Source organism: Rhinolophus ferrumequinum, chromosome 8 (genome assembly GCF_004115265.2).
Source record: "Rhinolophus ferrumequinum isolate MPI-CBG mRhiFer1 chromosome 8, mRhiFer1_v1.p, whole genome shotgun sequence".
NCBI classification, from domain to species: Eukaryota; Metazoa; Chordata; class Mammalia; order Chiroptera; family Rhinolophidae; genus Rhinolophus; species Rhinolophus ferrumequinum.
The window spans coordinates 43,829,899-43,846,354 of NC_046291.1; the positions used below are offsets into that span (position 1 = coordinate 43,829,899).

General features: G+C 35.5%; 1 protein-coding gene across 4 annotated transcripts in view; it reads left to right on the forward strand.

Annotated features, from left to right (window-relative positions):
* The window catches only part of NCKAP1 (NCK associated protein 1), a 99,728-nt gene extending 95,666 nt beyond the window's left edge, over positions 1–4,062 (forward strand). For 3 of the 4 annotated variants that reach the window (XM_033112177.1, XM_033112178.1, XM_033112180.1), the window contains 4 exons: positions 183–299; positions 898–1,007; positions 2,074–2,163; positions 3,129–4,057. In XM_033112177.1, coding sequence (XP_032968068.1) covers positions 183–299; positions 898–1,007; positions 2,074–2,163; positions 3,129–3,245 — 434 coding nt within the window. In that variant the 3' untranslated portion in view covers positions 3,246–4,057. Of the gene's footprint in view, positions 1–182; positions 300–897; positions 1,008–2,073; positions 2,164–3,128 lie in introns of all 4 variants that reach the window. The other variant, XM_033112179.1, reaches the window with a different exon arrangement.
* The last annotated feature ends 12,394 nt before the right edge of the window (positions 4,063–16,456 follow it).

The following is a 16,456-nucleotide window of genomic DNA, read 5'->3' on the forward strand; positions in this document are numbered from 1 at the left end:
GAGTAATATATATTATTTCCATTTATTTTATATTTCTTTTAACAAAATTGTGATTAGCTCTATAGAGGCTCGGTAAAATATCTTATACAAAAATTAAAATTTGCCTTTTCTGGTTTTGATTATCAACTCTTAACTAATCTTAAAGAAATACCTTGGTCTTATTTTTCATTTTTCTTCCTTAGAAAACATAAGTCCAGAAGAAGAATATAAAATCGCCTGCCTCCTCATGGTCTTTGTGGCAGTGTCTCTGCCCACATTGGCCAGTAACGTGATGTCTCAGTACAGCCCTGCTATAGAAGGTAACGGCGGTTTAGAGTTGTTTGGCAATGGGAACAGTCATGAGTTTTGTTATGGTAGATACTTTTCAAGGATTTGATGTTCTTTTATAACAAAATGTGGGTTAAGCTCTGCCACTTGCCATCTGTGTTACTACTTACTATCTGTATAACCTTGATTTTTCTTTTTCTAAGCCCCCGTTTCCTGATACGTATATGAAATGTATATGTGATCCTGAATGTGTGGGTCAGGGGTGATGAAGGACTGTCCAACTCTTAGGACTGTTTTAAGGATTGGATGAGAAAATGTTTGTAAAGCAGTTAAGCACTTCTTTTTTAAGTGTCCAAGACAATACAAAGCTGATCTAAAATTTCTTTTAGAGGTTTTGGAAAGTTTGCTTGTTCAATACAGACATAATCATTTTTTGCTCTCTTGCTACCTTTCGAAAGCACTAGTCTTCATAAAAGTGAAAGGAGAGCAAGGCAGGTTATGCCCCCAACCCTGCTTTTAATCATGCTGCTATTTATGTAGATTGTGAGGTCATTAACGATTGGCCTTTTGTGTCTTTTTTGATGTTTGAGGGTCACACAGAAACCACAAATCCTATTTGCGCTTTTTCAGGGCACTGCAACAACATACATTGCTTGGCCAAAGCCATCAACCAGATCGCTGCAGCTTTGTTTACAATTCACAAAGGAAGCATTGAAGACCGTCTTAAAGAATTTTTGGCGGTATGTATAAATCAGTAGCAATCCTCATGACATTTTATAAAGAAAATGTAAAATAGCTGTGAGATGGAACTGAATAAATTCTCTTGATTAATATAATTTAAGAAGTGTTTGGAAGGAGAAATGGATGAGGGCAGGTCATTAAGATCAAGGAATTTGGCATTTTTTCCCTTCGACTTAGAAGTCTCTCATTTTTAGAGCTCTGCAATATGACCTTTTTTCCCTAAGCTGATGTATATAGTACCCTAGAATTTTACCTAGGGTTTGAAAGAGGAAAAAACAAACCAAAGGGAAATTGAGGCAGAGAGACTGTTCCCTCTAAAAGAATGTTACTTTTTTCCATTTATTTGGAGAAAGACCTTTGTTAATGATGACAAATTCAAAAATAATAATAATACTACAAAAAGAGGGTCGTTGTGCTAACTCTATAGTCTTATGAAGTATGTGGCTCTTTGTTTCTATGTTAGTGTAGCTCTTTCTTTATCAAAGTGCTTTTTCCATATTTTACTATAAGGAGAGATGCATCATAATATAATGAACTCTAGAATATTTGTTTCTTTTCAAGTTATAAATCCTGTTAACTTTTTTAGAAATTTTTATTTTTTAATTTATAAAGCAAATACACTGTTAACTTGAGAAAATAACTTCTATTTCAAAGCTAACAGTATTAAGATTTAAAATTTTTCTTTCAATTTATTTCCTTTATTCAAGACTTAGTATCCTAATTTCAGTATTCCCATTGTGAAATTTCCTTATTTGGGAACTAACAAATACAGTTACTACAGATATTGATTGAAATCATTTTTTTTAAGGACTGGTCCTGGAAAAAAAAAATCAGCTTTAAAGACCAGTAAGAATATTTGATTGCATTTATTATTTTTGTGTTTAACCTTAAACAGTTATCTAAATCATTGCTTGAATGTAAAGAATCGAAGCTTATTTATTTTAATTGCTCATTATCTATATAGCCACTGAATGATTGAAATCTGTTGCAAGTTGAAGCATACTGAAAATAACTGGTGAACGTTTCATTTAAAAAACGTATTTAAAATGTATGTGTACTTTTAAGCTTGCATCCTCCAGTCTACTGAAAATTGGCCAGGAGACAGATAAAACAACAACAAGAAATAGAGAATCTGTTTATTTACTGCTAGATATGGTAAGTCTCATTTTAATTTTTATTGGCAAAGAAGGTTTAGTTATTCAAGATGGTCTTTTCTTGGCATTTAAGTGATTAAATAACAAAAAGAGCTGAGGTACTTTTTTGATTCCTTGTGTTCACTTCACCCAAGCCACACACCTTCTAAAAATTGATTACATCACTTGTATTTTACCACATGGTAATCATATCAAGAAACAACAAAATAAAAGATTAGCATTACCTACAAGATATTCTTCATGAATAGTTTTTTTCAACCTATTGGAAAACACTTGGGCCTTACAGTTTCCCAGTGTATCAGTTTCAACTCTTCCAGTTTTCTGTATTCTGACTCCAATCTACCCAAATCTAATAAATCTAATAAAATACTCCAAATCTAATAAAATTTTCTGTAATTCTCTATACTTAGTTCCTTTTTTCACTGTCAATGAAACAGCCATGCTTGTTTGTACCATGTGGATCTTGACTCACTTAAAATAATTTCTTTTACCTGCAGAGATTTGTGTCTATCCTAATGATTCACCATACTCTATAGCTCAAATTTTTTTCCAAATAGACTTTTCTGATTACTCTGGCCTATGTTAGTCTTTCTTCCCTTTTGAGCTCCTCTAGAACTTAACAGCTTTCCACTTAATTGTAGTTGATTTTATGTTTGATTAATCTTGGGTCTCCAGTTAGACTTGAAGATAAATTCCACATTTTAAATTTGTTTATATTGTCTTTTATAATAAATTGTTGAGGGCATTGAAAATGCAGAATTGATTAATTGGTTTAATTGAAAAGTCATGATTTTTAAGCATTTTGATAGCATATACTGTGTAACACAATTACATTTCAGATTTTAAAGTAAAAGGAAATAATTTGTGTATTTCTAATAAAAACAATATAAAATTATATTTTATTGTCAGTAAATGTTAGCATTATAAATAACTTGAATTCTGACACATTTTTTTGGAATTTTTCAGATTGTTCAGGAGTCCCCATTCCTGACAATGGATCTTTTGGAATCTTGTTTTCCTTATGTCTTGTTGAGAAATGCATACCATGCTGTCTACAAGCAAAGTGTTACATCTTCTGCATAAAATATCTACTTATTGAAGAGAAGCACGCATTTTTGTTGCCTTGGTTTTACCTGTAAACTGTGGAGCTATTTTACCTTAAGGCCTGAAAAACAGTTTTGTGGATTATAAATTTATTTCTTTCATACGGTTGTATTTTCTGATCATTGGTTTCTTAATATGGTTGTACTGCAATATACTTGGTTGATTTAGGTTGCACATTCACTGAATTCACAGAAATTATTCCCATACTTTTAGACTATCATTTGTTTGAAAAACATACATTATCTATATGTTTTTGATATTTGATAATGAAAAAGAAAAACCTCTGCTTGTTTATTTCTGAAAAAGAATTGTATTTAGTGATTATTTTAGATAGTGATATAGCATTCATCTGTGTGTAAATTATTTCATATAGGGAAGAGTTCTGATCAGTACCTATGGTTCTTATTGAAAACAAAACTGGATGTGCATTTCTGTGATGTTATGAATACATTTCTACTTTATTTTGAAACACTTGCCAAACTAAATACTATAACACTGTATAACATTAGAAATGTTAAAGGACTGCTTAGCATTAGAAGCAGACTATGTCCCGAAATTCTAAAACAGCAGCATATGTTGTTGCTTGTATAAAGCCTAGTGATAATTTTTAGACTAACTTCCATGGTGCCCTGTTGGCATTAGCACTACGATTGTACCCTGCTGTATGATAAACAATCTTAGACATTTATCAACTGTTGATACAAATGTTAGTCCCTAACCACTTTTTATATGTTTTAAATTTTTGAAATTCAAGTGTACCTGCCATAACATAAAATAAACACTAGACTGTATCACATTTTGAATGATTTCTTTAATTTGGGATCCTCAGAAATTTATTCAATAATATGAAAGTTTTAGTTTAAACTTAGTTTAAAATAAACTTTAGTTCAGGAATGTCTAAGTATAGCATTTGATACGAGGTCAGGTATTACAAGGTTTGTTTAAATGTTTTGAAAAACATTCCACTGGTAAAAATATTAAAATTAGAAAATAAAATTATGTAACATTTTTTAAAAATCAACAACTAAAAGGAAACTTGTGTGCCATCAGCTTGCTAATTATATCTGTGGCCAGAAGGACAGTTACTTGAAAGAAAGAGGAATAAAGTGGAATGATCGTGGAACTAGTGGAAATGTTGAGAACTACGTCAGTAATGAATGGGAAAGACATAAGGGCCTGTTGCTTGGTGGTTGGCATTGTGGGTAGAGCAGTTCATTTAGTTTCAAAACTACCGTGTTTCCCGGAAAATAAGACTGGATCTTACATTAATCTTTCCTCCAAAAGACGCATTATGGCTTAAGTTCAGGGGATGTCATCCTGAAAAATCATGTAAGGGCTTATTTTCCGGTTAGGTTTTATTTTGGGGGAAACACAGTAGATGTTTTGCTCTTTGGCATTGTAAAGACTGTTTCTCAACAGGTTTGTATCTGATACAGAACTTGTGTTCACAACTTACGAATATACTGGTAACTTGTGTTAAGATTTTTAAAAAGGTGCTGTGAACTCAGTTATAATGTGTTTCTTTGTTGAGATACAGAGAGTGAAATGAAATTGAGGTGCCACAAGATTATAATGCTATCTTGTGTATAATTTCTCCAGTCTGTATTTAAAGCAGGGAAGAGTTGTCGGTTTCTGTTAAAATTTTTCAGTGGTTCTGTGAGGGTTTTTTTAAAGGGAAGGAATTTTTACATGGAATAGTTTTAGACTTGAAATAGCCCGATTACACAGTGAACAGTTGAAACAAAGATTAAATGCTGTTTGTTTTGAAATATTAGGCTCCTAGAATAGTAATAATTTGTTGGTAATGATATGCTGAGAGGTAAAGTAGGCCTTTGAGTATGTGTACTTTGGGATAATGTGTGGAGGGCATAAAGATGTGCATAGACATTATTTACCTCCGTTCAGGCCAAGAAAAGATCACCTTTCATAGTCATGTGAAGTTGTCTTGTCCCAGTTTCTTTCTCAAATACCCAAACTGACTGGTGTACTGTTTATACTTTACACAGCCTTTCTGCCCCTAAAAATTTTTTAAAAATTAATTTGGAAAATTAAAAAGTCAATTGACAACTATTTTTAACATCTTAACTTTTCTTATTCTAAACTTATGCTGGACTATACTGGTTTTGTTGTTTTCTCTACAATAATGTGGTCATACCATATATGGGTGTCTGTAATCTGCTTGTTATACTCAGTGGTTAGAGAAAGATCTTTTGATACTCTTTTTATTGTCTCCACATATACCATCACTAATTTAACAGTTTCATTTGGATGTGGTTTTTTTTTCATTATTATAAATATCTTCTATCTGTATCTTGGTGAACTTGGTCTATTATCTCCTTAGGAAAATTTCTCACAAGATTGCTTAGTGGAAGGATGTACACACTTTAAACTTTGATATATATTATTAGATTTCCCTCCCATGAGATTTTATCAGTTTTACTCCTGCCATTGTGTGTGTATTTTCTCCACTATTGCCAGTGCATCTTTGCCTCTTTAAAAGGTGAAACATAAATTGTTTCAACTTGCATACCTTTGCTTATTAGTGAGGTGGAATATCTTTTTTGTAGATTTATTTTGTAGGTTTATTTTTACATTTATAAATTATATAAATACATATTTTATAGGTTAATTGGTTTTTTATGAATCACTTCATTTTTTGTTATTTTTAATTGGAATGTTCAAAGGATTTTCTTCTAAAATGTTAATTTAACATTATTTGCATATGTAAAATTTTTTACTACATATATAATAGTTAGGACTGAAAATAACCCTGTACAATCTTGAGTATAGTGATATGACTTAAAATATGCTAATAGTGCATACTAATTAATATTAGATAGACTACAGCTACTTTACTCACTGAATTTTAATTGACTTTAAGAGGACATTGCAAATCCAAGTTTCACATTGATACAAGAACAGTATTGATATAAAAAGGATAGACACCTGTTAAGAATGAAAAGGTACCCAACTTAAATAGGAACCTCACAATAGATTGAAATTACACCAAGATTCTAATTCCTTTATTCTAAATTTATACTAGCTAAATAGGTGTATTATAAATTACATACGAGGTCGGACAATTGTGAGCACATCCTAGAAAAAGTGCTACATACCTCATTGCTGAATATTACTACGGTCATCTTCGAAGTATTCCCCTTGGGAAGCTATGCACAGACACGAGCACCTAGTTCACCCTTCAAAGCAATTTTGGAACTCTTTCTGGAATGGCCATCAGAGCTGTCGTATTACCCTTAATGTCCTGTATGTCGTCAAAATGTCTTCCTTTCACTATTTCCTTTATCTTCAGGTAAAGAAAGAAGTCACTAGGGGCCAGGTCATGTGAATAGGGAGGGTGTTCCAATACAGTTATTTGTTCACTGGCTAAAAACTCCCTCACAGACAGTGCTGCGTGAACTAGTGCATTGTCTTGATGCAAGAGCCACGAATTTGTGGCAGAAAGTTCAGGTAATCTAACTTTTTCACAAAGCCTTTTCAGCACTTCCAAATAGTAAACTTGGTTAACTGTCCAGTTGGTACAAATTCATAATGACTAATCCCTCTGATATCAAAAAAGGGTAGTAAAATCGTTGCAACAAGTTCACAAACTTAATTGTCACACCTATTAAGCTAATTCAGAAAGATGCTGTTTGTGTTTAGATACTTTATGCAGGAGATTATATACCAATTTTAACTTCATTTCTCAGAGCTGTCATTTTGAAAACTTGACCTTTTCAAGTAAAAACATCTGCCAGTCAGAAGGCAAAATATTGTAAGACTTTCCTTGCCTTTCATATTAATAGCCTGGTATACATAATTTTCAAAAAAGAAAGAAAAGAGACCCAAAAGAAATACGCACTTGCCTCCTGAGTTGATGTAATTAATACTATACTTTGTTTTTTAATTAAATTACATCCTTTGTAAAGCTCTTTATATTTTAAAGTTCCTGCTAATATTAAGCTACTGTCGTTCATTCCACCTCAGCCTTCATTTTATGGAATTTTCCCGTTTTACAACATGCTTTGGAACTTTGGTAAAATGGCCTTTTGTTATTAAATATACAGAGGAAATAGAAATCTATCACGTTTTTTTAAACATAATTAAGATTGTTCCTTAAGAGGAAATCATTGCCCTACTTGTCATTAATTTGTTTTTATTTACTGTAATATTTACCTTTATAGATTGAGCTTTTGCAGGATCTGTGGTCACAGAGTGTCCTCTATTTAGTCAGTTTGAGAACATACGTCTGTACTGTTGGGGATGAAAAGATTGTAAGATTTTGCCCCTGCCTTCCAGGAGCTTAGAATGAACTTTGTGCTATTTTAAGTTGCATTTTAGGCAGATAATTATTGTGTTGTGCTAATGTTAACAGTTTCTTAACTCAAAGAATGGAAAATTTTCCAAAGTTCAGTGCCATAGGACTAGGGCTCTGGTATTTATTCAGGAAGAAAGACTGCTGGGAACTTAAGGCAAGAGGTTGAGTCCAGGAAAAAGTCAGAGCCTCGCCTTGTGGCTCCTACTTGGCCTAGTGCTGTGGTGATAGTTGTGAGGGAGGGAGCGGTTGAGCATGTCAGTATCAGCTGGATGAGAACTTGTTTAAGCCGGCAACACCCGTACCTACGTACTGTGTTTCCCCAGCTGGTAAAACGGTGTCTCGAAGTTAAAGGGAGAACTTCCTTTTCCGCCGGACTCTATTTATTTATGTTTTACCCACTTTCTTCTGTCCAACTTGTCTCTTAGTTTTCCCCGCCTTCTTGTTCCAGAGGTGATCATGGAACTTGCCACGTGCTTCCCATGGCTTCCCAATCCGGATCTTCCTGGTGGTCACTGGCATGCTCCTCCTAATCAGTTTCTACCACTTTTCCATTCAGTCATTCAGCAAGTATTTCAAGATGCCTGGACATAATGGTGAGCAAAACTGAGAAGTTCCCCTTTTACCGTTAAGTGTGCATTTGAATGATGGTAGACAGCAAAGGCGCAAACTTCTGCAATGACAGCAGAATGTACAGGATGATGGGCTGGGGAGAGGGTCACTCAGGGCACTACTATAGCAAGTGGCATCACGGAAGGCCTCTAGAACAGAAACATTTGGGCTGATGCAGGAAGGATGAGACGGAACCAGAAATGGGCATAGAGAACAGTGAAGGTAAAGGCCCAGCAGGCAAGAACAAACCTTGCATGTATGAGAAGTAGAAAGTATACCAATTAGTGTTTCGGTCCCAAGGAGCCTGGGGAGCCTCATTCAGCTAGCTAGCTCGTTTCTTTTTCTGGTCTGCCTGTCTTCCTTTGTTGTTTGCTTATAAATTCAAAGTTCACAAATCCAATCTAAGACGGGTTGGTTATAGAGAAGGAAATGAACTGAATTTACTGATACGCTGTGCCATTAATCTGAGAAGGGTAAAGTCTGTTATGCATCATCAGGCCTTCTAAACCAAGCCAAGTTCTATCAGGCAATAGACTGTAATGCAGTTAATTTTCATAAAATCATACCCACCCTTCTATAATGACTTGCTTTTAGGAGATTTCAGATGTGTCATTCTTAGAGACTCTGTGAATGAATAATCCTTACAATACTATAGCTTCTTAAATCTGTCCTTCATCTTTATAACCACTTGAGCATGTGCCATCATTTCATTTGATGGCCTTGGCCTGAATTTCCATATAGACAGATGCCCTCAGAATTTTAAAGATTGCTATGACATCTGTCTATGGAAAACAAGATTTGTTTGAAATTTTAAATGTTTTAACCTTTAGTAAAAAATGAGTTTTGAGTTATTTGGTCCTGTTGAATTAACAGGAAAATTAAGTAATATTTGTTGACTCTGGTGTTATTTTCAAAGTGGAAAGTGGCTTTACATTAAAATTCCATTCTTTCTTGTATGACCAAACTTTCCATACACATTGCTGTCATTCACATTACAGATCAAACATGCCTAACCCTGGAATGTTTCATTTCCAAGAAAAGTTTTCAGGCCTGTCATTCCAAGCAAAAAGTAATGTAGGATAAATCAGCAGTTCAGTCAGGAACCTAGCCATAAAAGGCCATTGCTTATTTCCGATTGAGTGCACCCACTTTGACCTTACTTTACTAGTTTCTCAATTTTGGGAGAGAGATACATGGACACGTTCTTGGTACGTGATCATTCTGATCAACCTCTTACCTGAGGGCCACAAACCTGGGAAATGGGTGACCTGCAGGTGGGGCTGTTCTGGATATGCAGCCTTGGTGTTTGCAGTGTCTTAACTGGCATATGGCTGAGTCACATTCATAGTGTGCTATTGACCAAATGCTCAATGGTCGAGTCTCAAAATTAATTTTTGGCCAAGGCCAACATTGAAGATTACCGTTACAGGACATAAGCTTCTAAAATATGTGAACAAATTTTATTCAAAAATCATAATTTTATTACTACCTCGGTTGTATTTAAAAATTTTAATGTAGTTCAGAATCATTAATTTCTACCAGGCAGTTAACTATAATTTCATTAATTTTCAGCTTTGTCAACTACTAAATTGATCATTACTTTGAAGTATAGAGCAGAGAGCAACTCATGATGAAGTTGCTATCAAATTAAGATTTACTTTTTTCTCCATTAGCAACTGAGTTAAAGGCATTTCCTCTTTAACTCCTGGATTTGAAATTTTGGGGGGTTAGTGGCAATGATAAAATTTCATTCTCATAAACTGAAATGTCATGATTGGGTGATGTTTTCAGAAACCTAAGATATGTTGCCTGTGTTTATTTTATTGCGAATTTTTTGGATGCATATACTGCATCACATAATTAAGGAGAAAAGCATTTCCCTAAACCTTGGTTCTAGAAATATGGTGATGGAGCAATATAACTGGCTCTGAAGATGAAAATACCGCTTCTGAATTTCCATTTGCATATTATCTTTAATTGCATGCATACCAATTTTAGCATCTACACTGCAGTAGAAAATCTTGACAGCAAATATGTAAGAAATAATTGCATTCTCAAGGCACATTTACACTTAAACTGATAGAATTCAACATATAAAGCTCATAAGGAGATTTTTCACTCCAAGTTACATCAAAAATGTTTATTTGAAAGTGAATATTCAATAATCATAAATCAGGATGCCGTACTAATTGGGTAGGACTGTTACCTATGTAATCACATGGTCATTGATTATATACAAGCTGTGGATGCCAGAAAGCATGATGAAGCAGGCAGTCAACTGTTAGACTTTACAAAGGCTGAAATTGAAGCTGAGGAGCAAATAAGGTACAACTTCCCAGGCTGACGGGGAACTCTCAGTTCATTCCTAATTCTTACCTACAGCCAAAGTGTTCAAGGGTCGTTACATGCAACCTGATGCAAGGTCTAGCTGGCCGAACTTGAGAACTCAACATCACCTCCCTTTTCCGTAGAACGTTATTCTCTGTTTCTTCTGAACCTTACAGATGCCTGTGTTACACTACTTACTGAATCATAACGGAATTGTTCCATATCTGTGTCTTCTTTGATTCTGGGAATGCTTTGAGGTCATGTTTATTTCCCTTCTTGTTTAATCAAACCTCCAGCCTGCACAGCTCTCAAAAAATACACTGTGAGGTGGAAAACACTGATAGCTAGACAAATGTTACAGAACATCATTGGTCAAGATACCCTTTGCTTCATGTTGGAAGCAAGTGGTTATTTTTCTCTTTGTTCTTGTGTGGCTGCAGGGCATTATGAGGTACAGGTAGATGGGGATTTCCAGCATCTGAAATGGAGGTAGCTCAGTGGTGACACAGAGAAGTGGATTCTATGATTTCTCCCAGTGAGGTGATTCACATTGTCTGGAGTATTTGGGGTAGAAGATGCAGACTGAGCTTGTATAAATAGGCATAAAGGTGGGAGCATTTAGCGAGAGATCAAAAAGGTGTTCCATGTTACAGAAAAATGATTTTTTTCTGGAAATGTATGTAAGTGAAATGCTAAGAGCAATGAAGAAAAATTAGAACTTACAAAGAGACTGTTCAGGTCATTGTCCTGAAATAGGGAAATGATCCTTTCAATCTGGTTACTCACCTCTAACTAGAGTCAGTATTGCATTAAAAAAAAACAGGAGCTTGGAGACACTTAACTGTAATCTTATCCCTTTGCAGAAGTTCCTCCCCTATTCAAGCTGGTCTGATGATCTTCTCGTGTCACCAGGCACAAGGATTAGTAAGCCTTGAAATGTTATCCTATCAGTATAACTTCTCATCTCTTCTCAAGATTGCACTGGCAATTTTCTTTGGCAGCTGATGACACGATGAGGACCGCCAAGGCTTTTAGGCTTTCAAGACAACAGAACACCCTAGAGAATAAATGAATGTCTCTGCTGCTGGGGGTCACAGCTCCCAGAAAGTGATTAGAGGAAGCAGCTGATAACCTCTAGTGTGTTCTGCTCTCGTATCCAAGCCCAAGTCCAAGGTTTGCTGGCAAGTGAACTAAAACCATGACTGCAGTCTGAAGGATAGATCACACAGGTCAACTCTGCGCTCTTCAGCTGTAAGCCATACAACCTTCTAGAAAAGCAGTCTGAACATTTGCAATCTGCACACAGTATTGTCTTCTTGTTGGAAGACAAGTGTGGTGTTTCAAGAATAGCTTCTGAATCCCTCAGGCCACCCCATGTAAAACCTACTGTAGGAATTCTGCTTTGCTTCATGTATTAACCTCTTTGTACCTTTTGAAGTAGAGGTTCCTAAAAGTATGTACAGAGGCTGAGCCCACAGAAGGAGTTTAATTGTCTCTGTGAGAGGGAGGTCACCTTGAAAGTATGTGCTGTGTGCTACCTGTATTCCTGGGGGACACCCAGGTAGAGGTGCCCACAACATACGCTGACAGCTGGCATGGTTAGATTCCCAGCTCACAAGATCACATGTGGTCTTTGTTCTATTGCCCTTTTACAGAATTCATTTACTTGAAAGGAAGGGTGGGGAAAGGCTAATAAATGCTCCCATGGGCACTGGAGGAGCCCCTCCACAAGAACAAAGAGAAAAAGAATTACTTGCTCTCAACATGAAGCAAAGGGCATCTCTGCCAACAGATTTCTGTAACATCTGTCTAGCCGTCAGCCTTTTCTATCTCAGCATATTTTCTGAGGGGAAATTCATTACAGGGGTATTTGTTTCCTTTTTCAACCTTAAAATGAACAATAGAAGCCTTGCTGTCATTCTAAGAAATCAGAAGAGTACAGTGTTGTGGCCTCCTTAAAATATGCAGTGTCCTCCAGGTGGTGTATAGTGAGTGGGCAGGGGTTTCTGAGAAATTATATGTGGTATACTCCGTTTTCTGTTCCAGCTGTTTTAATTGTTTCTTCAAAGACTGGTTTGATAAGACTTTTCATTTTTAAGAGAAATGCTTAAATAGGAAAGTGAAACATAAGTTTCCAGCTTTAATTCTGCTCACGCTGGGAGCGTTACATACAGGCATACCTCGGATCCAGATCACCACGATGAAGTGAGTACTAGTCTTGATGGTGGACGGTTTTGCCTTCAGTGTGAAAAATGGAACATCTGTAAAGCACAGTGAAGCCAAACGCAATAAAACGAGGTATGCCTGTATCTTTCCAGAGTCTAAAACCTCATCAACTGTTACTTCATCTCCCTCCACTTTCCTTCCCCATTCCTCATAATTATAAAACTTAAAATAAGTAATCTATTATGTCATATCCTAGTATTGATTCACAAAATATTTTTTAAAATACCTACTGTGTGCCATGTACTGGGCAGAATGATAAAAGCAAAGCTAACAGCTATAAACAGTTTGTCTTCATTTTGGGGAGATATTCCTAATGGGGGCTCCCTCCTGAGATTCCACACTCTGATCCTGACCTGATTAAATGAGGGAGGAAACCTAATCCAAGGGGACTTAGTCCAGTGATTTGAAAATGGTGAGCTGTTTTTTATTAGACTTTTCTCACATAAATTAGAATCATGGCTGCAGGGCGTAGTGACTACTTAAACTGAAAGTCTCATGGAGTCAGAACTTGGACAGCCATTCATTCCGAGGTTTCCTGTGCTCCCAGATTGTGAGGGAGGAGAGTATCAGAGAAAACTGATCAGGTGAAAAGAAGGTAGTAGATGCACAGGGAGAAGGAAAGAAGACAGAAAGGATGAGGATAAGAAAACATTCAGACTTGGTTTTTTTTTTTACTTGAATTTGACCAGATTTATATTTCTTACAACCTAATTTGTTTTTCTTGTGCAGAGAATGTCCTTGATAAATATATGGTGAATGAATGAGTACATGGGGCATTGTGACCTAAATGCTTGGTGTGTACAAGAAGCAGATATGGTCCCACACGTCACAGTTACAATATAGTGCAGGAGACAGATTTTACATATTTAACCTTGACCCTACAAGAATGTCAACACCCATTATCTGATGGAGGAGGCAGATGGTAAAACAAATGACTATTCAATGTACTGTCAGAACTAAACGGGCTCAAGTGAAAGTTCAGTGTTATAGATCATGGCCAATGGATATATGACTGCAATAGAAAATTAAAATGATACCATTAGCAAATAAAATATTATAAATTACACTTAATGAGAATTCACCTTTGGCCTGATTTTTTTCCCCCCTCCCTCCCTTTTCTCCCTTGTTCCCTCCCTCACTCTCTTTGGTTTTTCATTCCTTTCCTTCCTTTCTTTTTGAAATCTGGCTACATTATTACTCTAGTGTGTACAAATTTTAATTTGGTGCTGATCATGCATAACAAAACTGAAAAACTATCAATGTTAGAATACGTATATTATTTATTTTAATGACTAAAGAGTAATAAATCATTTTGTCAACTTACACCGTAACATTCAAGTTTTATCTTTTATGGCTCATCTGCCAAGCATTTGCATTCTGAACTCCATAAATGGAGAAAAAAGTGTATTAACTTACAACAATAGATCATTGAACTCGTTAAATGTGACTTTCCTAATTCATACTTTCTCTCTTTTATTGAAAAAATAATTTTTCTTTCAAATATATTATTTTTGCTGGTCATTGGGCAAGAGCACTCACTGCACAACAGGATTATTATAATGTGCCAAAAGATGGCACTTGTAGCTCATTGGCATGTGGAGAGCTCATGTGAGACCTCTTTGATCTGTGCTGGCTTTTTAACTGAAAGGATTTGGAAATCTTTTTGGCTCTGGCAGAGACAGCACTGGGGTGGCTGTTTATAGTTGGTCAATTTTTAGCAATGGGTAAGAAAGTCTTTGTTGAAGTCAGTCTGTTAATACATCGTGGGCAACATGTTGCCTTAAAGGCAAACACTTACTTTTCTCATGTCAAACCCTCCCCCGCCAATTTTAGTCAGCATCCAGAGATATTTAAAAGGGGTCTACGTTTTCTTTTCCAGTCTGCCCTGTTCTGAGAAATAGTACTGCAACCCTTTGAGCGTTAGCAATTTTTTAGGTAAGAGGAATTTTTCATGATGTAATTGATATTGTAACCACCCAGCTGGACACAGGCTAAGTGCATTTGCTGATTTGTTTGCATTTCCTATTCCAACTAAAAGAATTCAAAGACATGAAGAGTCTATTGTGAAAAATGCATGAATAATGTAAAAGTCATCCTCAAGGGCACTATCAGAGTTTACCAATGCAGTTATTGCTTTCTAATAAAATCATGAAAAACTTAAATCAAGAAAACTATAATCATCTCCAATTTATTGAGGCAGTTATAATAGAGCACATAAGGGAAGGTTTCCCCTGAGATATACTTTTTTTCAATAAAGTCTTCCCCCCCAGTTTTATTGAGATACAGTTGACATTTTACATTATGTAAGTTTAAGGTGTACAATGTGCTGGTTTGATACACTTACATATTGCAAAATGATTACCACTATAGTGTTAGTTATCCCCTCCATCATGTCATATAATTGCCATTTCTTTTTTTCGTAAGAACATTTAAGACATATTACTCTCTTAGCAACTTTCAAGTATATATATATATATATATAAAATACAGCATTATTGACTCTAATCACTATGCTGTACATTAGATCCACAGAACTTACTCATAACTGGAAGTTTGAACCCTTAACCAACATCTCCCCATTTCCACCACCACCCCACTCCTTCACCCGCCCATAACCACCTCTCTATACTCTGTATGACTTTGGCTTTTTTAGATTCCACATACAAGTGATATACAATCTTTGTCTTTCTTTGTCTGACATTTCACTTAACATAACTGTCAAGGTTCATCCATGTCACAAATGGCAGAATTAATTTCCTTCTTTCTCATGGCTGAATAGAATTCCATCGTATATATCATATCTTGTCCATTCATCTGTTGATGGACACTTACAGGTTGTTTCCCAGTCTTGGCTATTTATTATGAATAATGCTGGAAAGAACAGCGTAGTGGAAATATTTCTTTCAGATCCTGTTTTCATTCCTTTCAGATGTATACCCAGAAATGGAATTGCTAGATCATATGGAAGTTCTATTTTTCATTTTTTAAGGAATGTCCACACCGTTTTCCATAGTTGTTGTACCCATTTCCATTCCCACCAACAATGCACAAGAGTTCCCTTATCTCTACATACTCACCAACAATTATCTGTCATCTATTTTTCTTTTTTAAATTAAATTTATTGGGGTAACATTGGTTAATAAAATTATATAGGTTTCAAGTATACAATTCTATAATACATCGTATGTATACTGTATTATGTGTTCACTACCCAAAGTCAAATTTCCTTCCGTCACCTTATATTTGACCCCTTTTATTCTTTCTTACCTCTCCCCCTACCCCCTTTCCCTCAGGTAACCACTAAACTTGTCTGTGTCTATGAATTTGTATTTGTCTTGTTTGTTTGTTGCTTTCAGTTTTATATCCCACATATGAGTGAAATCATGGTTCTTGACTTTTCCCATCTGATTTCTTTTGCTTAGCATGATAATCTCTAGACCCTTGTTGTGGCAAATGGCAGTATTTCATCTTTTCTTATGGCTGAGAAATATTCAGTTGTATATATGTACCACATCTTCTTTATCCAATTATCATCAAAGGACACTTCAGTTGTTAGGATGTCTTGGCCACAGTGAATAATGCTTATGGTATCTGACCAGTGAATCATCCAAAGTGTTCTGTTGCTGACAACAAAGACCCAATTTTGACGAGCATTTGAATAGGAGATGGAGAGGGTGCCATCATTATTTATTCCCAGTTTTACTGGATTCTT